General features: G+C 40.9%; 1 protein-coding gene across 1 annotated transcript in view; it reads right to left on the bottom strand.

Annotated features, from left to right (window-relative positions):
* The window catches only part of mEFTu1 (mitochondrial translation elongation factor Tu 1), a 129,693-nt gene that overhangs the window by 62,334 nt on the left and 43,101 nt on the right, over positions 1-24,258 (bottom strand). Inside the window, exon 6 of the mRNA XM_067139564.2 lies at positions 15,082-15,226. Within this exon, the coding sequence (XP_066995665.2) occupies positions 15,082-15,226 (145 nt within the window). The remainder of the gene's footprint in view (positions 1-15,081; positions 15,227-24,258) is intronic.

Here is a 24,258-nt window from a genome sequence, read left to right as displayed (position 1 = left end):
TTGTTACTTTCACTGATCTGTCTCAGCTTTATCTTTGGCAAAATGAAAGTGACTGAGGTATGAGTGATACTAGTAATGCCATTCCTTATGCAGCCAGTCCCTGCTATGAATGGTGTGAAAATGTTGCTCGTAGGGTCACTTGGTGCATGCATTTCAGTGGGCTTGGCAGACATACGTAATAGCAACCTCTGGCTCGGTGCGGAAAGCAATGGGAAACTACCTCATTTCCCTAGTATGCCTCTTCAGTGATGCCTAGGCCACCTATGACAGCCGATGGCGGAGATGTTGAGGATCCAACCAGCCTTCGGATTGAGGACTAAACGTACACACATACGTAAGCTATCGGGTTCTGTACGGATGATATGAGCACGGTCGATCCGTTGTGTATGACGACATGCATAACAGCTAATGGCAAATAACAAGTAACTGTGGGCATGGGACCGCGACTCACCACGGACTGCCTGCTCAAATATTTTCCCCGGCGATGTCACTCTCCGCCTCCGCATCATCCGAAAGATTCTATTTGAATAACCAGTTCTTAGTTTAGGCCTAGGCGGACTGGCGGCCAAGCGCGGAAGCGGGTCGAACCCGCGCCATCTAAAAGAGGCCTCACGAACGTAAAATTAAGTACCAACACGTCGGACGCAAAGAGAATAATGGCTTGAGACTGTGCCCCTGCAGCTGTAGGCTGACACGCAACTACGTTCCGCGGCTGTGAAATTATTAAGGGCCTTCTTTTTTGGTGAAATAAAACTGTTGATTTCGGTGTTAAAACTAACACTATTTCGGTAGGTATTTCGTGAAATAAATTGTCATACTGATCGATGTTTCTTGTGAAATATTCCTTATGGTATGGGGTAAATCTAACTAATTTTGTGATTAGGGTTTTTAAAGTGAACACTTGTAATGTATTAAATTGTTATTAAACCTTAGAACAACCAAATATACAAAATGTTGTAGAAATAAATACCGGTAGGCCTATATAAATCACTGAAACCTCAAAATGAAGTTAGGCGGAAGTTAGGAATTTATACGTAGCCTGCACGTTTTAGCCGGTCCCATGGTGTAGGGGTAGCGTGCCTGCCTCTCGCCAGGAGGCCCCAGGTTCGATTCCCGGCCAGGTCAGGGATTTTTTTCTCGGCCTGAGGGCTGGTTCGAGGTCCACTCAGCCTACCTGATTAGAACTTAGGAGCTATTGACGGTGAGATAGCGGCCCCGGTCTCGAAAGCCCAGAATAATGGCCGAGAGGATGCGCCGTGCTGACCACACGACCCCTCGTAATCTGCAGGCCTTCAGGCTGAGCAGCGGTCACAGGGCAGGCTAAGGCCCTTTCAGGGCCTTAAGTGCCGTGGAGTTTGGTTTGGTTCTACATGTTTTAACATTTTGAATGACTTGTCTCCAAAGTAAAAAACTATGCATAGTTTCAACATTATCAGGATTCAGAGTTGTGCGACAGTTAGAGAGTATATTTTTTTTAAACAAAGCAGCCCCTTTCGCTAACCACATTAGACGTCGGAAACCATAACACTTGAGAACACTTGGTGCAAATCCTCCTAAAACTTCACTAACGATGTCTTCTTTCTTCTCTTCTATCAGACGTGCTTTCACTGCATTTTGCAAAGCCATAAGATATATCCCTGGAAGATATTCATGGATATGCTGGTGCTGCCCGGCCGGGGATGAGTAACTCAGATGGTTAAGGCGTTGGCTTTCTGAGCCCAAGTTGGTAGGTACAATCCTGGATCAGTCCGGTGCTTAAATACGTGTTACTAGTTTTATTGGCGCGTAAAAACCTCATGTGGGACAACATTCCGACATCTCGGCATCACCGAGAACCGTAAAAGTAGTTAGTGGGACGTAAAAACAATAACATTATTACAACTCACTCAGGCGATTTTTTTATTTTATTTATTTATTGCTCTTTGCTTTACGTCGCACCGACACAGATAGGTCTTACGGAGACGATGGAATAGGAAAGGCCTAGGAATTGGAAGAAAGCGGCCGTGGCCTTAAAACCCCGGCATTTGCCTGGTGTGAAAATAGGAAACCACGGAAAACCATATTCAGGGCTGCCGATAGTGGGGCTCGAACCCACTATCTCCCGATTACTGGATACTGCCTCCACTTAAGCGACTGCAGCTATCGGGCCCGGTGCAATTTATTTACAATAGGCCTACTAATATCGTCATATTTTATAATAAAGTCAGTATTATTTATCTTCCCTTTTATATTCATCCATGTCCTCATGCCACGATTATCCAATTTTTCTATAGAAATGCTGGCTTGCATGCATGCTTTTGCTGTGTCTATTACAAATTGCTCTCTATCACTTTTCAACTCCTTTGTGATGTGTAAAGTATCGTCGATTGTTATTTGCCGCTTAAAATTATGTTCATTTGCTTCATTCTTCTTCTTTTTGTGTGTTTCTGATTCTCTACAGTATTTAACGCACGCATCTCTTCGTGTTCACGTAATGCGAACATTACAGTACTTACACAGAATCTTTCTTGCAGCATCAAATACATAGAACGCCTCACTGTTGTATTCCTCGGCCTGCGGAAAAACTCTTGTGACTTTAGTTTTCAGCATTTTTGTACTTAAATGCTGGACATTTGCTGATAAAGATTCATAAGTGGCGAACTTTTACTGCGAAAGAGTATAATGCGCACTGCTGTATCTACAACCGATCTTGCTACGACCACAACGCCATTTGCTGTAATCGATAACAGATATCGATTTTTAATGATTGCCTTGGAATAGAGATTTATTTTTCCCGAATTGAAAAGAGCTAATTTGTTAGAGATCGCGGAACTGAATACACATACTTCCGATACACAGGGCTCATCGCTTTGTGTGCATTTGTGTAGAGAATGTACAGCGCTATCAATCAACTGAGAAGGAAACTACTATAGTCAAGTTCTCAAGAGCATTTAAACGTTTATTGGAAGTCTTTTCCGATACGATTTCGCATTTTTCTTACCAAGTGGGGTATATTTCGTGATTATTTGAGCGATTCGCGTAATAAACAGATTTCGCTAAAATACGTTACGGTACGGTACCTACAAGGTCATATAAAGGCTAGAAAGAAGATATGAAAAATTTCGTGCTTATCGCTATTACCAAAAAATACGGCCCCTAGAAATTATGTTCTCCACCAAATCCTTACCCAAGTCAGTTGTCGCTGACCTGTCGTGCGCGCAACGGGGTCGGGAATGGTAATTTAAATTGCTTATGGTGGGAGTTACAAACGAACTAAAGAGTGATGTAAATGTGCTATCCAGGTTTCTTTAGCATGTATTTAAAAGGACACGTCCTGGGACTTCGGAATAATGGCGCAATAACAAGGAAAGCGCGCTAGAGAGGGACATCTTAACCAGTTTCAACTGTAGTACGTTAAACAACTGAAAGGAATATGGGATGAGACGAAGAGAAATGACACTTTTATACAGAGACAATAAATCACACGTAAGTCATGATGACTCATGATGGTACCCTGGACATCACAAAAGAGGGGACATGGTTCTTAAAAGGGTGTGTGATGACCACGGACAGTGATGCATGCTCTGCAACGAGTTCCCAGGGTGGCCACAAGATTGGTAAGGAGTTCTTATGGTAGGGCGTTCCATTACTCCACCGGCGCGGTTGACAACTGCTGGATGGTCGTTGGTGCACGTCGACGTGCTGCAATACATCTGCCCAACATGTCCCGCACGTACTTGGCGGGATTTAAGTCGGGGGAATGGGCAGGTAAGTCCATTCGCCAAATATCCTCTTTTCCCAAGAGCTCCTCCACCTGCGCTGTTCAATGTGGTCATGCATTGTCATCCATAAAAATGAAATCGGGGCTGAATGCACCCCTGAAAAGACTCACAAGGGAAAGGAGTACAGTCACAATAACGTCGACCGATGAATGTACCCCGTTCAAAGATTTGGAGATCGGCACGCCCTTGCAAATATTATGACACCCTACACCATTAAACACTTGGACCACCAAGAGGATTACGTTCGATAATGTTCATGGGTGCATTACATGATCCCACCTATCGCCAGATGAGGGTATATCTAGAATCACTCATCATCATCATCATCATCATTTCCCTTTATCCAGCTGTAGCCGGGTAGGGGCAAATATGGTTCCTCTCCACTTTCTTCGGTCTTTCCACCACTCCTCCTCCAACACTGTGTCCCAGTCCAGGTTTCTTTCTATAATGCTGCGTTGGATGGTATCCTTCCATCTCAATCGTGGTCGTCCACAGCCTCTCCTTCCTTGGATTTGCATTTCCATCACCTTTTTTGGCATTCTTTCGTCGCTCATTCGCTTTATGTGCCCAAACCATCTTAGTCAGCTCTTCTCTATTCTATCATTCATTTTTTCCACTCCAATTTCTTCCCGGATTTTCTCACTCCTTATTTTGTCTCGTCTACTCTTCTGTACCATACTCCTCAAGAATTTCATTTCGGCTGCCTGTATTCGACTCTCATCCTTCTTTGTCATTGTCCAAGTTTCTGCTCCGTAAGTTGTTATGGGTACATAATACATCTTGTACATAGTATCCTTTGCTTCCATTGGCACATCTTTGTCCCATAACATATTTCTTACACTATGATAGAAACAACTTCCAGCTTGAATCCTTTTACTAATCTCAGCATCCAGTCGAGCATTCTCCATTAATTCACTCCCCAGGTATTTAAACCTTTCCCTAATCAGACTTAATCTGCTCTCATCTGAGAAGAGCATGTATCCCCACTCCTCGTCGGTCCAGACATGATGTCCTTGGCACCATTGCAAACGGTGCCGCCGATGAGCGGGTGTCAACGGAATAAAACGTAATGGTCGTCGGGCAAACATAACCCCCCCCAAGCAGTTGCTGTCCCACCGTGGAGAGAAGATTGGGTGCCTTGCAGGCCTGTTAAATATGGTTGCAATTGCACCCGCGGTTTGACGTGAGTCTCTTCTTGCCTGTTGCACAATGTAGTGGTCATCTGCTGCTGTAGTTGACTGTGGTCGACCCCCTCCTCTCCTTTGGGCAGCAGTGCCTGTGGTTTGGAATACTCTCCATGCACGTGAAACAATGCAGTGAGGAACACCACACTCCTGGGCTACACTCGTCACACTTCGTCCTTCTTCCAGTTTCCCAATGATTCTTCCCCGTTGTGAAGTCTTCCAAATGATGTTTTTGGAACACGCTGTAATGAATAACACGACCACCATCACACAGTGCACCGTAACAGCTCGCTGCTTGACTCACACTGTCTTGTCCTCTTCCTTCAACTGCCTCCTTTTGTGGGGCCAGACCCATTTGGCACTTTAGTCGCGCTGACCTCATACCACGATTCTATGCGCGTGTGCAAGACCTCTGATAACATTACCACACTTTCATTCATTTCCACAGAGTAGTTGATATGTTACTTTATCTATCTCCTCAGTAAGTTTTGCACAGCAGTGTAATTTAATGTACACACAATTACTATGGAAGGAATTTACAACTAGCAACTTTTCAATATTTTCAGGTAACAATCGTGTTTATCTAACTTCACTGGCTTCATCTTGCTCCACCTGCATCGCCTCGTAGCATATTAGCTACATTCTTTCTCTTTCCACCCTGAATTTTGTTGCAGGACCCTATTTCTCTGACTGTGGATACCTTCCCAGATGTTTGCTCAAAACTTCCCCTAATTTCTTCTACAATCACAATAAAGACAAAAGAGGCATGCCACTCTTCCTCAACTGTGCCCACTAACTGATTTCATGGCTTTCGGAGATGTGCTGGAATTTTGTCCCATGGGAGTTCTCCAGGCAGCTTGCGGAAGTTTGCCTTAAGGAACGCCAAATCTGACCGAACCGATGGGGCATGACATGACTTTCTGTAGCGTTGATGCACGTGGTACGATGTTTGTGTATTTTCTTAAAACTTTAAATGCTGGATGCTCCAGTGTTTGCACTGTCTCAGACAACTGCAGTAAGATATTGTCCCCCACCATTGCAGCACATCGATCTGAAGTAAACTGTTGCTGGTCGCAGTTAACAGGGTGTGGTAGAAAGGCTGAGTCGATGCGGTCTTCTGCCCTCAGTTCAGATGCATCACTGTAGGTTTGCGATGATCTACATTATGTGGTGTTTTTTTTCCACATAAATAACAATAATGATTTAAATGACAATGTTCATATATCTTAACTTTCTATTTCTATTGTTGGAATAATTCGCATTAATGCTCAGCATACATCATGCAACTGTCTCGTACACCAGGCTGAGTGGCTCAGACGGTAAAGGTGCTGGCTTTCTGAGCTCAAGTTGGCAGGTTCGAATGGCTCAGTCCGGCGGTATTTGAAGGTGCTAAAATATGTCAGCCCCATGTCAGTAGATTTACCAGCATGTAAGAGAACTCTTGTAGGACAAAATTCTGGTACCTCAGCATTAAAAAAGACGTAAAAGTAGTTAGTGGGGCGTAAAACCAATAACATTAATTAATGTCTCATACAAAAGGAGAAAACTGATTAGAGCGGATAATGTTTCCAGAAGTATTAAGCTATAAAGTGGGAGTAAGGGAATCAATTAGTAATTTGCATGGAAACATGTTCTTAAGGATTTTTCAGTAATAATTTGGCAGTACCGTAGAGAGTTCTCTAGAGCCTGAACACAGCGCTGATGAAAGTTATTTACAAATTATTAAAAAGGGAATTTTAGAAATTGCATTATGTAAGTCTTTCACAAGATATGAATCACAGATAAAATTTTAAATTTTTATCCAGTCTGTGACAAGGGACCGCTGTGGTGGTATCAAGATAATGTTCTAACTTCTCATCCAGAAATTACTGTATAATCTCGAATACCATCCACACCCTTATTTTGAAAGAACAAAATTAAAAATAAAAAAAATAAAAAAGTGAAGTCAAAATTATTTACAATCTTTACTAACACATGAAATGATTAGAAAATACAAATAAAAGTAAACAAACATTTCCAGAACGATATCCAACGAGTTAATTCATTCATTCATCCATCATCATCATCATCAGTACCAACTTCGGAACTTTCATCACCATCACCTTCCCACAAAATGTCATCACCGCTGCCATCCATAGCATTAGAAATGCTACATTTCCTGAAGCTTTTCCGTATGAGGTCTCCAGGGATCGCAATTACACGACTCGTCAATATCGTATTTCCTACCAGCAGCACGATTTCCAATAATTTCGGCTTCCCGAACTACTTTCAGTTTCTCACTCCCAGTAGAAGATGGCAAACGCTTTGTGGAATTCACGTTGATACTCCAAGAACGTGCGTGATGCCAAGCGCGGAAGTAGCGTATACTGAGAGCGGAGAGAGCATTGTTGCCAAGCCGTGCCGGCGGTGATGCCCGATTTACGCACATTTGAAAAGAAAAATTTCTCAAAATTTTAAATAAGACCCGCACCCAATGTTGGAAGCGATATTTTCGAAAAAACAGTGCAGGTGGTATTCGAGATTATATAGTAATTTTCACTTAAATTTTAGCTATAAGATTCCCTTACGTTCACTGTTTATATAGCGTTGCAACAAAAGAACCTGCCACACAAATGAACAGATTTATAAATGCTACAACGAAATGTGATCGTAGTCCTCAAACACAACAGGATAAAAGGGATAAATTAACTTAGTTCCTTACTGCAAACTTGGCAGAAGCCTACCCTTCCCTTAGTAGTGAATTTGGAATCTCCAGTGATCCACTGCTTTAGCCAATAGGACTTGGAAGATTTTTCTTTACGCATTACCGAACACACTTCTTCAAAGTAGATCTCAACACGATTTCGAACAACATGTCCCAACAATTCACAGAGAGAGGGAGGTAGGGGGCATGGGTATGTACAACAGAGTTATCGCACATTGTCTTAGGAGGTGGTAGGGGTGGAAGGCTTCGAGGTAAAATTGTTCCTTGTTTATTCTGATGGAAATACCACAAGTGCTATTTATGTAGACTCTACACAAGTTAAATATGAATATTACACTATAACATACCTGTAAAAAAAAAGAAGAAAAAAAAAAAAAAAACAAAAAACAATAAACAAGGAGTAAAAGTACACACTATTAACAAAAAAAACGACATGTTTGAATCTTGAAAGAACATCACCAGATTCTATCAAGTCACAGTCAAATATTTAGAATATTTGTTTATTTCTGTTTAATACATAGGAACTTGAAATCTGGATCTTATCTTAATGATGTCCACCTTTGTCTCTATTCCAGCATTTTACTTGGACTAAATAAATGCAAATAAATAAAGTAACCATTTCAATGGCATAATCGAGATGTATTGAGATTTTAAGCAACCAGAGCCGTTTCCCACCTGCATTCCTCAAGATTTTAAGCAACCAGAGCCGTTTCCCACCTGCATTCCCAACTCATTTTAACCCACAACAATGGAGCTTCTGTCTTAACCCAATTGTAAGCCAGTAAAAGTGTTCTCTGTGGTTTATCTGTGCATTATTTGGTGTGAAAGTAAATCTACAGTACATTTCTGTCATTGAAAATGGACAATTATGAAAAAGAAGAGGAACGAATTCACAACTTATTGTTCTGGATTCAGATGAACATTGCCAATCATACATTACATATGATTAAGACACTGATGAAGATGACAGTTTACCACCACTTGATCAGGTAAGACTACAACCACGACCTAATACAACACTACAGGTACCAACCATATGTGCTAGGAAAGGATATCACAAAATGGCACTCACATTATCCTTGCCAAATTGTAAGGAGGAGGAGGCAAAATATTTTGACTTAATCGCGAGTAAAGAGACACGCGAAAGGACCCATGACACTGGTAGATTGTTGGGAGTGTGTTCTTTCAGAACTGTATGTTAGAAAGAATTGTTGAATTTACAAACCACTGGATTGATACACACAGGGATGCTTTTAATACAGTGAGAGATGCCCAAATGACAAATATAATAGAAGGCCTTATAGGGTCTTCTATACTTTGCAGGAGTACTTAAATCCTCCATGAAAATCCTGATCTCTACGCCAAAGATGGGACACGAATTCAATTTTTTAAGGGAAAATGTCTCTTAGAAGGGTTAGATTTCTCTTGGCAGCACTGTTTTAATGACAAGACTACCAGAGACGAGAGGAAAAAATATGACAAGCTGGCGCCACATTTTGAGATTTCGGAAGAATTCAACTAGTGTTGTAACACACCGAGCTCGACAGCTGCAGTCGCTAAAGTGCGGCCAGTATCCAGTATTCGGGAGAAAGTAGGTTCGAACCCCACTGTCGGCAGCCCTGAAAATGGTTTTCCGTGGTTTCCCATTTTCACACCAGGCAAATGCTGGGGCTGTACCTTAATTAAGGCCACGGCCACTTCCTTCCCACTCCTAGCCCTTTCCTGTCCCATCTTCGCCATAAGACCTATCTGTGTCGGTGCGACGTAAAGCAACTAGGGAAAAAAAAAAAAAAGAAGTGTTGCAACAAATGCTATTGTCAGCGAGTATACTATCATAGATGAAATGCTCGAACTCTTTCGAGGACGCTGCAGTTTCCGAGTCTACATGAAGTTAAAATCGGCAAAATACTGTATAAAGATATTTGCCTTGTGTGATGCCAGGACTTTTTATGCCCTCAACATGGAAGTATACGTGAGACAGCAACCAGGTGGACCATTTCAGAAGGACAATTAACCTCATAAGATAGTACCGAGGATTAATAGAACCAATATCAGGGACAGAACGAAATGTCACTACTGAAAAATGGTTCAGTTCCATACCATTGGCTGCTGAACTACATAGTGATCACAGATTATCTCTAGTTGCCATGATTCGGAAGAATACAAGAGCAATATCCACTATATTTAGCGAAGGAAAGCAACGTGAAGAGTGCAGCAGTTTGTTTGGTTTCAGAGAAAACGCGACTACTTTCACATCTGCCGAAGAAAAACCGTGTGGTGAACTTTTCTGATGAAATTGATGAATCTACTGGAGAAGCAAAAAGAATCTGAAATGTTGTTATTCTACATCACAAAGGGACATGTAGATACAGTGGACGAAATGAAAACTACATATACTGTAACCAGAAAAACTAACAGATGGACGTTAGCTTTCTTTTTTTTTTTGCTATGATGCGCATCAGTGGTATAAACAGTTACATCATTTTCCAGGCCAACACTCAAAACAACATGAATAGGAGAGACTACCTGAAAACTCTAGCAAAACAACTTTGCTTGGATCACATGAAAGCGAGGGTCAATTCACAACACCTTCTGAGAGAACTGAAACAGCGTATTCAAAAGTTGGCGGGAGTAGCAGAGAAGTTACATGGCGTGCCTGATCCTGTTTCAGATTCCGGAAGTAGTGCTTTCTGCAGTAGGGCAGAAAATAGGACAAAGTACTGGTATCAAGTGCAGGAAATTTGTGTGCAGGGTGTATACAGAAACCATTAAATACTGTGCGATGTAGCTGCCTCTGTGGATCCGTGGTAGTGTGTCGGCCTCCAAATCCCAAGATAGCGGGTTCAAACCGACAAAAGTAAATCTCAGCCATAGATGCCCAAGAGGGATTCGGTTTACTCTGTCCGCCATCTAGCGGACCTAGAATAAAACGGAACATCGAAATTGACAAGCAGACAGCCAGATGGCGTCAAATCAAAATGTCTGCACACGGTAGCTGAGGCCATACGATTATTATTATTATTACTGTGCGATGTACAGTCAGGAAGATACAAAAGGACAAGAAGAAGAAAACGGGCATGAGGGTATCTAAGTTGTAGGCCTAAAGTGCAAGGACTTCATTTTGTCATTTGTTTTTTTTTGCTAGTTGTTTTACGTCGCACCGACACAGATAGGTCTTACGGCGACGATGGGACAGGAAAGGGCTAGGAGTGGGAAGGAAGCGGCCGTGGCCTTAATTAAGGTAGAGCCCCAGCATTTGCCTGGTGTGAAAATGGGAAACCACGGAAAACCATTTTCAGGGCTGCCGACAGTGGGGTTCGAACCTACTATCTCCCGAATACTAGATACTGATATAGATGTTGATTCCCATAGGGAATCTGAAATATTTGCCCTGAATGAGCAAATTTATAATACCAATATAAATGGTCCGTTATTGGACATTATAAATTTTCCAGCTAGCTCATTCTTGATTGCCAGCGTTTCGCCCTCGTGTGCTAGGGTGGGCTCATCAGTTGGTACCTAGCACACCTACCAATACGCTGGCTAGTGCATACCGTGGAGGCCACTGCGTAGGCTAACTGGAGCCACCGGCAGTGCCAATGCACTAAGAGACTTTGTCTCATCACTAAAAATTGATGACTGCTTGGCCATCAGATGATATAGATGTTGATTTCCATAGGGAATCTGAAATATTTGTCCTGAATGAGCAAATTTATAATACCAATATAAATGGTCCGTTATTGGACATCATAAATTTTCCAGCTAGCTCATTCAGGACAAATATTTCAGATTCCCTATGGGAATCAACATCTATATCATCTGATGGCCAAGCAGTCATCAATTTTTAGTGATGAGACAAAGTCTCTTAGTGCATTGGCACTGCCGGTGGCTCCAGTTAGCCTACGCAGTGGCCTCCACGGTATGCACTAGCCAGCGTATTGGTAGGTGTGCTAGGTACCAACTGATGAGCCCACCCTAGCACACGAGGGTGAAACGCTGGCAACCAAGAATGAGCTAGCTGGAAAATTTATAATGTCCAATAACGGACCATTTATATTGGTATTACTGGATACTGGCCGCACTTTAGCGACTGCAGCTATCGAGCTCGGTTTTGTCATTTGTATATATGATAGTAATTAACTTGTTATTCTGTACTTTCCAGAATGTGTTTCAGATAATCGTTGCCTAGCCTTGGATAATACATTCATCAACTTTATGACTGATTACTTCAGTGATATGGAGTTTAGGTGTTAAAGACAATACATACAGTTTCGATATTATTATGTGACAAACTATCCCACCGTGAAGACTACAAGGAAACGTTATAGCTCAAATAAATTGTTATACAGTACAACCCAGACTATGCATGACCACGATTTAGCGTAAACCCGAAACGAATGGAAGAAATTTCAAATCCCGAAAATTATTCCATAACAGCAATGTATTTTTATATTCGATTTAACGTAATTCACAACAGGGCAAAACCCGCATTTAGCGTTACGGAAATGTTAAAATTCTCAAATATTTATTTCTATTCGTTTTGATTATTGGATATTAAGAAACTGTGAAAAAGGTGCCATAGGCTTGCTAAGGATGATTCAAGGCAGAAAAGAAATTTAATGCGCGGGCACTTAGGGCTGCATGAGATGTCTGACTCGGATACACATCACAGTGCTGTCGCTGTAGTACAGTAGAAGAGAAACCCCGTTTTAATGACAATGTTATTATGCTCTTCGAAAATTCCTATATTAATCTGTGCAATATTCTTCGGTTACAATGAGAACCCTTTGAATGCTTCATCCGTTATTAGTTATTACGGGCAAATTCGGGCGTGTTAATTTTTATCCGTTATCAATATTCATGCACTACTCCGGCCTTTGTATTGAATGTGATCGATCATCTTCCATATCCATTCCTCGCTACGCACAAGCAGGTCGATCTCAAGAGAGCCAGGGCTCTCCTCAGACCTCACAACTCCGAGCTCCGACTGGTGTAAAGAAACACCGGAAGATCGTGTTTTTGAAATAAGTGCAATGACAGCAGTTGTTAACTCCTTAGAAGTAAAGGCTGAATTAAACAACTGCTTAATTTTAATACTATGTGCTGAAATGAAAAATAAGAATGTGATACTTCTCCTTCTAAAGATACAGTGGTGTGCATAACTAATTTCAGAGGTTAGGTTATGTACTTTTGGGTCTTGTTTAATTTCAGAAGGGCTGTTCCCATGTAAATTTATATAATGAATAGGTTATCATTATTTTACAAGGAGCTTGATATATGTTTTCATAATATGCTGTTTGAAGTACGAAAATGGAAAATATTTGCCGCAGGCCTCAACTTTTAAGAATGAAACTGAATATGAGTGTTCAGATTATTGGAATTAGAAACTGCGTGCTGAGAAAGCCGCTGCTTGGAAAACATCCGCGAAAATGTTTAAACAAACCGATTGCTGTTTCATACTGATTTTAATGTGTTTTTGTCCGAGTTTGGTATCTTTCCTGACTTTCCTGGAAAAACAGCCTAACGTTACAAGAATGATCTTAAACCTAAGCGGTTTTGCATTCACCGATAAATATCTGTCAAAAGGAAGGGTTACCCATGGACTCACCATTATCAAGAATAATAGCGAACATATTCCTTAATAACACTGAAGACAATTTCTTAACCAACTACGAGACGTAGAGGGAAACAAAGTTTTAAGAGGTGTGCACCTACACTGACTAGCAAAATTAATGGATCGCTTGAATTTTCTAAGGAAAAAGCATGTTAAATTGCAAAATGTTTTATTATTTACACTGATCATTTTCAAGAAAAAATTATGTAAGTAATATTATTTGTCTGTTACTGCTACCCTTATTTACTTAGATAATTTTTTCACAAAAATAATCAGTGTAAGTAATAAAACGAATGTTTCAGAATTTAACAGGCCTTTTTTTATTTGAAAATTCAAGTGATCCACAAATTTTGCCCGTCGGTGTAAAAGAAGCTACTGAGCTGGTTACAAATACTGGATTATGGAAGCACTTAGTTAATTCTCAGAAGCTTGCAGACTAAATGCTAAAAGGCAGAACAGTGTACAATGAAGATGAATGTCTGAGATAATGATCCATGATCTAGCAACCACATTTCCTTATGTATGTACCTTCAGCAATTATTCAGTTGGGTTCAGCAAATAGCATAGGTCTGTTATCTGATTATAGTGCAAAGAAACCAATTTGTTAGGGTGAACCCAAGCATTTATTTGATTAAATGTATTTATTTTCAAAGAACAATATGAAACAAAGCTAGTTAGAGTGCAACACAGGTCTCTTGCTTAGATAACAGAGGCAGTTTAACACAAGAGTAATCTTCAGCACAAACCGTAAAAGTTTTAACTACAGTACAGAGTGTAGGGTAGATATCCCCTTGTTTTATTGCTGTCACTGTGTAAATAATGTGTCTGTTGTTTGTTTGTCCAACCCTTGTCCTGTTTCTCTACGGGGTCGCGTATGAGGCGAGATGAATCTGTCGTGGCGGGTTTTTATAACCGGATGCCCTTCCTGACGTCAAACGTGTCAGAGGAGTTAATGAGATGAAATGAACGACGTTATATATGACACTAGGAAGGGAAAGGGTGAAACCCGGTGCTGGCACATAGCCTACTCCTGTCGAATAGCTTAACTTCCCCATCCGTCAGACGAATCACCATCAACAGCATCATATGCCCTCACTCCATATGAGCACTGCGAAGAGGTTTGGGCAATCTAGTGAGTAGAAATTATATACCAGAACCTCCCCTACCCTGCCGGCCAGCATTCAGATGGTGAAATTTTTTTCGACCAACGGAACTCGAACCGGCTAATCTCGGTGTCAGACCGTTTAGACTTCAACGCCTAACGATCAAGGCCACCAGACGGGCTTACTGTGAAATAATGTATGATAGTACAATTTATGTTAATACAGGCAAATGTCTCTGTGCTTTCTACTGAAACCTCTATTTAAGGTAAACCCCCATTTAAAGCTAAAAATATCAGGTCCCTTTAAAAAACGTTAAATATTTAAGCAAATATTTGATTAAAATATACTTTCAAATTCTTAAATTCTAAATTTCTAAAAATCTGTAGTAAATACGTGTGCACCTATTGCAACTAATTATTAAATTAAATAATATTAATTACATCATTTCAACAGTTTTGCTGGTAATTTGTTATGGGGAACAAACATGCACGTACGACTAAGTGTGTAGTTCTAACCAGGCGACTAATGCAGACTTAAAATATACGTCATTTGAAATGTCACTAACTGGAGTTTTGACACGGTGAGTTTAACATTTTTGATGCTAGTGCACATTCAACCTCCTACCAAGCAAGTTTCACAAAATGGTACATAATATTATTATTATTATTATTATTATCATAGTCATCAAATACACTGCAATTGGATGATATCTTACCAATCTCTGGATTTTTGTTTTCAATAGCACAAAGAGCAGAACCTCTAGCAACCGGAATCTTCTCACCATCAAAATTCATTTCAGTCAGTAGTTCTCTTATTTCCATTTCCACTAAGTCTACCATTTCTTCATCTGCTGCATCCACCTTCAAACACATATGAAGCCAATAACTCAATTAGAAATATAAAAGGAGTAAAGACAATATTATAACACAAATAAATCAAGGGTTTGTGCTTGTTCCCACTGCACACTTCTTTTATTCCAAGATTGCACATGACCAGAACCCAGTGCCAAAAATTACTCTCACTTTTTACTTATACCAATGGGTAATAAAAGAGAGATTAGTATTCTGAAAAATAAAAAAAATAAAATAAAAAAAATCTAATAAAATTAGTAGAGGGAAACTTATTTACAAGCTAGTTCACTGAGATTGTGATTTATGTCAAGCCATGAAATTAAATGTAAAAAAAAAAAGGGTATGAGCCAGGTTTGCTGCAAAAATGACAGTGGGTTTAATACAGTACATGCCCCAAGTTTATTCCTAAGCCCAGAACATGAAGAGCACGAATCCCACTGGCCATATTTACAACAACAGTTTTTGCAACTGTGCTTGTCTTTTCAGAAGCATAATACTGTTTTGATGCTTTGTCACTAATACGATGATTAATATGTAAAGTACTGGTGCTGCCACCAGTTGTGCTGTGCACTTACTTTGCATGCAGCTACTGTAACATTACAAGTGATCAGCTTTAACAGCTTCATTTCAAGTAATACTAATCCCGTATTGACTATAATCAATCAATGAATATTCAAGATAAGATACTGTAACAGTTCAGCGCATTGCATGTTCAGTGTTTGAGATATTCAGTAAGTACAAATTTCACTACAAATTAATTTGTACTTTAATGACTGCAAGTCATTCATGTTGTTGCATTAGTTCCTACATAACCTTGTTACCTCATTTAACAGCATGAGTAAGGCAAATGTCACCAGCATAGGGAAAGAAGTGCCCCCGAAGTACACAGAAACTAATTGCAAATTAATGTAAAAAGAGCATTGTACCTGGGGAAAAATAACCCACAACCAGTGGGAACCATGTAAGAGCTCAATACAGGGTGATTTTTTTCCACCGTGTACAATCTCTAGGGATTGATTGAGGAGAGGATACGGAACAGAAAAGGTCTAATGAACGTATGTCCGGAAATGCATGGTTGGTTTGTTAGGGACCATTTATTCAATCATCATCTGTTACAGAGATGGTGGTCTAATACGCGCTGTACCATGCAGCCACAGTTACAGTATGTGTTGAAAATAGTTTCCATGTGCCTCCACGCATGTGTGTACACACCATAGCATGTTCTGTCTCACACGTTCATATCGGCCAGGTTGCATCCGAACGGTGTCAAAGGCAGCATGAATACGCTGCTCCAGTGTCTCTTCATCTGGAATGGGCTCTGCATATGTGATACTTTTGAGATGGCCCCATAACTAGAAATCGCGCGTGTTGAGATCTGGGGAACAAGCAGGCCATGCAACTGGACCTCCTCGTCTGATCCATCGACCAGGGAAGACACGACTGAGATGCGTCCGGACGTTCACGGCAAAGTGGGCTGGAGCCCCATCATGTAGCAGCCACATAACCCTGCAAATCATCAATGGTACGTCTTCCAGCAGGGGAGGCAAAGTCACCCACAAGAAACGCCAATAGTTCCGACCTGATAGGTGACGTGGAAGGAAGACTGGTCTCAAAACACGGCCACCAAATATCCCCGCCCACACATTCCGGCTGAACAGCTGCTGATGATTTGCTGGCACCAAAGCATGGGGGTTCTGCATACAATCCCACAGATGACTGTTATGAAAGTTGAAGATACCACTACGCGTAAAGTTGGCCGGATCTGTGAATAGGATGGATGCCATAAATCCCGGAATCGTGGTTGCTGGGTGAATAAACCAATGAAAAAAAAAAAAAAAACGCTCTCGATGTGGAAGGTCGGTCGTTAGTAAGCCCTGTACACTCTGTAAGTGATAAGGGTAGTAACAATTGTTGTGGAGAATGTTCCCCACGGTCGTCTGGCTTACCCTGTACTGGCGGGCCAACTGCCTGATAGTGACACGGAGGTAGCCTTCCACAGTGTTAATCACATTTTCCTCCACATCTGGTATCCAAACAAAGCGGGTACGTCCTTTATGATTTCCTGCTTCTTTAAACGACCCTGTCTCAGACAAACGGCGAAACACTGAATGCTGTGGTTGTTGTTATTGCTGCCCGCCGCCATTTGCCTTGTCATAAGTAAACACCATGTCGGCAAGCTCTCGAGTCAAATACAGAACCATTGTGTACAGCGCATTAACATATCTACTACCCTGTGAGTCAGTTCGAGGAGTGACTGACACAACGGTATCAAGGACTATGGCAGGAGATGGCGCTAGGGCATGACGTATGAGGAAAGTACCACCCTCCAGGAGAAAACCACCCATACTGTAGCTGTGGTGGACGGTACAGCGCATATTGGTCTGCAGTCTCTTTAACCCTAGAATCATAAAGTCCCTCCAGAGTAACACGAATCATAAACTTTCGTCTGTCAGGCTACCAAAAAGAAAGGCACTTTAATAAGCATAAACCCAACATTTTACACAAAATACAGAATATTAAACTTAAAACTACTACACGTAGTGATGACAATACACTCCGGTCAGTTTTTCTTCAATAGGCACATTCAATGCACTGTTTTGCCTGGTGATCAAAACAAATGTGCTTCGGCATGTCTTACAAAGAAATCGGGTTATTCTTCTTTTCTTTGATGGACAAAACGCACAAACGTTCCTTCCTTCAGCAGTACCTGATTGAGGTTCTTCAGGAATGCCATCTTTTCCAAGAATTTCAGCAATGATCCTCTTCGGGCTGCTCCTCAAAGTTTGTGTCTGAAGTCTCTCTTGCAGCTTTGGAGCCATTAGCATTTTGGATATATCCTTTGAAAACTCTCACCTTGAAAGTGGCTTTTGGCCTTTTTGAACCATCTTACGCACATAAATAATGTATCCATTGGCAAGTGATGTATTAATCATACTATAAAAGATACACATTGGCCATCTCGTTTTTCTTGAAGAGGACATCAATGTTGACATTTCATCGAAAGTGTCCACGGCACCTTTAGTCCCATTGTAGTCTTCTGCTGTATCTTTTTCCGACTGGCTGCTATCATTCCTACTTCATGGCATGTAGAAAGGAGGATTACATTCTTGTTTGGTTTTCCTTTATAGGATACCATTGTTTTCACACCATCGTAACAAAACATGGAGGACCCAACCTTTCTTCCCTTGACTGTTTTCATCTCTGGTGGTATCTGTGGCTTGTCTTTTCTCATTGCTCCAATGATTGTCAGGTTATGTTCGCAATGCAGAGAATCAGCCAGACGAATTGAGATGAACCAATTGTCGTCATAATATTTCTGTTTGGTGCATGTATTGGCCGGGTAATTTCATTCACGAAATACATTACCACTAATGTCTCCTGAAGAGAGTGGTTCTCTGTCTAATTCAGAAAACACTGCCGTTATCAATTCATTATCGTGCACTAGATTTTTCCATTTCAGTATCCTATTAAGCTTACGTATTACGTACAAAAAAATATTGCTGTAATAAACCAGATATTCACACTATTTACAGCTATGTACAAATCATGAATACTTTCACAAATCATAAACTTTCGTCTCTCAGACGACGGTCATATCGCAGTGAACAAACAACTGGACCTTTATGCTTGAAACCAAGGTCAGCACTGATTGTTGATAGCCGGGGAAGAATAGATGGAGAGGGAAGGCACAGTTCATTAGCATCTAGAAATTACCGCGGAAACTACAGGGGTGCGTAGTACGAGAGACGAAAGTTTATGATTCTAGGGTTAATAAAGTATGACTGAATACACGGTCGCTAGCATGGACACCGCGCATTTCCGTACATACGTTCATTAGATCATTTTTGTTCCGTACCCTCTCCGTGATCAATCCCCAGAGTTCATACACGATGGAAGAAATCACTCTGTATATTAAATTGCCATACTTTATTCCATTCCTTCTTTACAATACTTCTACAGTTCAACACTAACATTTTTATGTCAACCCTACTTGACTTCCAGATCTCTGTACCCTTATCACCGCTGCCTAGAACATCCCGTTTCCCTAAATGTACCTCACCATAACCCTTCTAAACAAATTTTCTAACTTATACGTACCTCTGTGGTTTAAGTGAAGGACATCCGAGTGCAGGTCCCTGTCTCCTACCCACTGATTAGGATCTAGAAATCTCACTCCCAGTTCTCCACATACCCACTCCATAGTCTCAATTCAATCCACAATCACCTTCCAGTCATCATCGATCCTATACAGTATTCCACTGATAATCTCCGCTTCTTTAAACTTCACCCGTGCTGCATTTACCAGATCCCACCTATGTTGCACTTATACCTGCTTGCATTACGTTGTTGGTACCAACGTGAAACACTACCACCTTCTCCTTTCTACAAGGCACAGCTGTAAATGTAGAAAAACCTATTCTCCAGGCGTTTAGCAATGAAGTCGAACATGTATTGACAAAGCAGCTTAATAATCTAAGGAATAAATTGCTACATGATGTACACTTGCGCTGTATAATATAGCCTATAAAAGTAATACAACATTGGCCAATGACAGACAATCCAAGGCTTAAAACCAACAAATTTGTATACAAGGTAAGAATATTAAGCTGTTCACAAGTATATCAGTACACACATGGGGAAAACTGAATTATTAATGAATGCAATCTTATCTAAAATTACATAAAACGTTTTTTGCTCACGTTCTCTGTTCTATTAGTGTCTTATATGTTCCAGATTAAAAGCCAGTATTATATGGAGAGCAATACGTGATAAGCATAAACAAGTAACTGAAAATGTCCAGAGATGGCATGTCTAATCTCTGTACTGTAAAATATATTATAGATTTATCCCTTCAGAATACTGTACAACAAATTACTGGAAGATACAAGTTGAGACACTTAATCATATTAAATTCCAGTATAAATGAACAACTTAACAGACCACTCACTCTTTTCAACAAAAATTAATTTCAATATCACCGAGGAAGTTGGCTGTGAGGTTAGGGGCGCACAGCTGTTAGCTTGCACCCGGGAGATAGTGGGTTCAAGCCCCACTGTCGGCAGCGCTGAAGGTGGTTTTCTGTGGTTTCCAATTTTCACACCAGGCAAATGCTGGGGCTGTACCTTAATTAAGGCCACGGTTGCTTCCTTCCCATTCCTAGGCCTTTCCTATCCCATCGTCGCCATAAGACCTATCTGTGTCAGTGCGACATAAAGCCAATTATTCTCTAATTTCAATATGCTATGCATTAATTCCTGTCAGTACGCAACTCTTGGGAATAATCTTGCAAAAACAATAGCAAACTTCTCGGTATGTGTAATAATGGCATACTGTTCACCCAGTGGACTCTCCTTTAACCCAATCACTGCCAAACCAGTACATATACGTTACTGAACGCCGTGCCTCGTCCGCCAAACCCGTATATATACGTTTTGGTGCAGTGTGTACTTCACCGATATACGCGATATAGTGTCATGCTTTGAGATTCCGTGGAAATGCTGTAGGAAGTTCTGTACGGCAGATATACCACTCCATTTCGCGTGTTTTGAAAGCGATCTGGTGTTATTTCAGCTTTGTTGGAGTGGAACATCTTTCCCGCCTACATGTAGCCATCATGGCGTCTTGAAGTATACGCCGTCATCTCTTCTTGACGAAGAAATTGAATGTTTCCTCATAAACAGTGATTCTGGAGTGCTATGTTTTGATAACGAAGATGGAGAATAACTAAGTGGCGATACTGAACTACAAGAAAGTGCGAGACAAAGTAGTAATGTTGAATCTCATGCGGAATTGTCACCCCTTCCCCAGATAAATTATTTTTTCCCAAATGTAAATTATTTTGATAATATCGGTTCTTGGATCAACAATTTTATATTATATTTCAGTAATATTATCACCAAGCTGAGTAGCCACGCATATTAAAATGCTACGTCTATGGAGCCAAGCTCTGCACTCAACAGGTCCACAGTCAGCTGTCCTGAGATTTTCTTTGTGGTTTCCCTTTTGTACTCCCAAACAAATGCCGGGACAGTTCCTATTCATAAGCCACAGCCGATTCCTTCCACTTCCTTGGCCAGTTTCATTCACAATCATTCATCTCATATTTATTATATTCTCAACTGAGGTTTGCATCAGGAAGGGCATCCGGCCGTACAAACACGGTGTAAAATATAATCTCACTTCATCCCCAACCCCGTATTAGGCTGCAGGGCTAAGGGGACCATATGCATTCCATTAATTGTATCAGTAAACATGTATCTGTGAAAGTGCTTCTTCCTTAAAAAAACCCGGCCCAGAGGGCTCGCCTGGTCATCAAAACTCGGCAGTGAAAAGGTTAAATACCCCTGTGCGACACACTAACTCAGATTTAAATCCCAGTGGAGAAGCTGTTTGTGCAGCACTCACCTAAAAAGATGTTTTTGTGTGACAGATTTCAAAGCAATCAGGAAGATGTAGTGGAATTTCAAACTTCATGCACTGCCATGTTGTCTCAGTTATTTTCTTCTGCTTTGAGCACACAAAACATCGCTTTTCATTACAAGGGATATGCATGGGAAAACGAGCCTAATTTCTAGCTTGTAGCCTAAGAGGGGTTGCACTAGGTGAAGGTCGTCACCTGACCTTGTAATCGGGCAGCTGCAAGGTCGCAAGTAACTGTGCCGCTACGGCCACAATGAAGTCTGTGTAATAGGATTTCCTGTGCTCTGACTATGAGAAAGTACAGTACAATAGAAAGGAACTGAAAAGGCAAATGTCTAGAAGATAGAAAAATATTTTTCTATACCCTTTGACTGTTCGCACAATGATGGGAAAAAGGGGCAGTGACCTGGTCTTGTAAATCTACTCCCTTCATACCATCTTGGTATTCAAGAGCCTGTTTGGTTTTTTACTTCTTCCTGTGGCACTTGTCCGTGCTTTCTCCTCACTTTTCCCATTGATGTAATATTTGCTGTTGTGTGTTTTGAAGAAAGGAAATGAGCATCTTTGTTATCCTTCCAAGTGAGGCACAAAATGATGGACGACCAGTTTGGTATTCACCTCTTTGCAGTACTTTAGATGAAATACCAGGTGGCATATTTTTTCTGTTGGGCCTGACAATTCCTACAATATTTCTTTGGTTCTCATTAACCTTTCACAAAGGTCTGGAGACATGTACCCGTTCTCAAGGTACCGAGCGTGACCTTTGTTGAACAAATGTTCATACATGCTCATAACAACATTAGTGCCCACATGTAAGGAAGGTTCAATCATATCATTTCCTATATATATATATATATATATATATATACGAAAGGTGTTGCAGTAGCCTGTATTTGCACCACAAATTTTATACAGTAGAAACTTGATAATTCAAAATCGGTCAAATCAAAATTTCGCCTAATTCGAAGAAGCACTCGTTCCAGGAAACACAAGGAAAGGTTTTGCATGTTATTTAAATTAATTTGAAATACGGGTAATTCGTAATTCGAAGAACAATATCGGTCCCATCACCAAAACTGAGACTTTTAATTCAAAACTGCCTTCATATTTTACAAAAATAGTATTTTACAGAGTAATGTAAATTCAAAATGTCTACTCATGAACGAACGCGTCTTCCGTGCAGGGGTAGCTTTCCGCACTTTCACTCAGTTCAGTATGTGTACAGTGTGCTTCGTACGTGCCAAGTTTGAGTGAAATCGTAATTATTTTGTATTCAGCCTTTTAAGAAATGCCACAATATCATGTAACAGGCAGTGTGCGGAGAAATGTAATCTGCGAACACCGACGATGCCGACAGTTGGCAAAAAAAGCGTGGCTCATATAATCAATTCGTATGCACTGAAGGATATTGTCAGTGCCGATGAAACTGCATATTTTAATGCCGAGTCGAAAACAGACTTACGGTTTTAGAGGAGAGAAGTGCTAGCCGGTAAATCGTACAAGGGTAGGGGTCACTGTACTGTGTTGCAACGCGCATGGAAGCAAGAGACTTCCTTCCCTCGTCATAGGAAATTTCGATAAGCCACGATGCTTCACGGGCACCTGGCACTTTCCATGCAAGTACTAAAAATGCAAATGATACAGTAATCCAAGTGATAAAGCGTTTGCACAGGAGAGCCAGCATAATTTGTCCTCATCTTTGAATTTTTTTTCTTTCGTTGCATGAGGTTATGTTTGCCACTGTTCTATCCAAGCGCATTATTTGAATAATGTAAATGCACCTTGTTCGATACATTTTAGAAATAGTGTTTTCCATGGTATTTGAAAGGATTAAACTGAGAATCAAGGCGATTGCTTGCATTAATAGGTCTTAGAATACTTTGTGACGCGGCAAGAGTTGCCATTTCTAAATTATGAGGCAGGCGGCCAGGGTGTGAAATCGTACAAGGATAGTCACTGTACTGTGTTGTAATGTACACAGAAGCGAGAGACATCCTTCCCTCGTCATAGGAAAGTTACACAAGCCACGATATTTTAAGGGGATTGGGTACCTTCTGTGCAAGGCATCTAAAATGCTTCCAGTACCCAATGAATAAAGCATGTGCACAGTGGAGCCAGTATAGATTTCTCCTCATCTTTGAACCATTTTTTCTTTTTTCAAAAATTTCATTGCGTGAGGTTATGTTTGCCGGTGAGTTATCGAGGTGCATTATTTGAGTACTGTAAATGCACCTTGTGGGATGGATACATTTTTGAAATCGTTCTTTTTATTTTGCATGGCATTTGAAAGGTTTAAACTGTGAATCAAGGTTAACTGCATGCAGTAATTGTTCTTAGGATACTTTGTGACGCAGCGAGGGTTGGCATTTCTGAATCGAGGAGCTGAAAATCTGATTAAAACATATCCATAGTTCGCAGTATAGCCTCTGGTGGTTTAACATCACACATGGAAGGTTTTCAGCAATGCAAGGATGGGAAGGGACTAGAATTAGGAGGGAAGCAGCTGTGACATTAGAGTGAAATTGGAAAACCACGGGAGACGATCTTCACGGCTACTACTGGTGTGGTTCACACGCACCATCTACCAAATGCAATCTCACAGCTACATGACCCGAAGTGCA

Source organism: Anabrus simplex, chromosome 2 (assembly GCF_040414725.1).
Source record: "Anabrus simplex isolate iqAnaSimp1 chromosome 2, ASM4041472v1, whole genome shotgun sequence".
NCBI lineage: Eukaryota > Metazoa > Arthropoda > Insecta > Orthoptera > Tettigoniidae > Anabrus > Anabrus simplex.
Note: the sequence above shows the minus strand (reverse complement) of the source record. Positions and strands in the feature narration are given on the sequence as shown.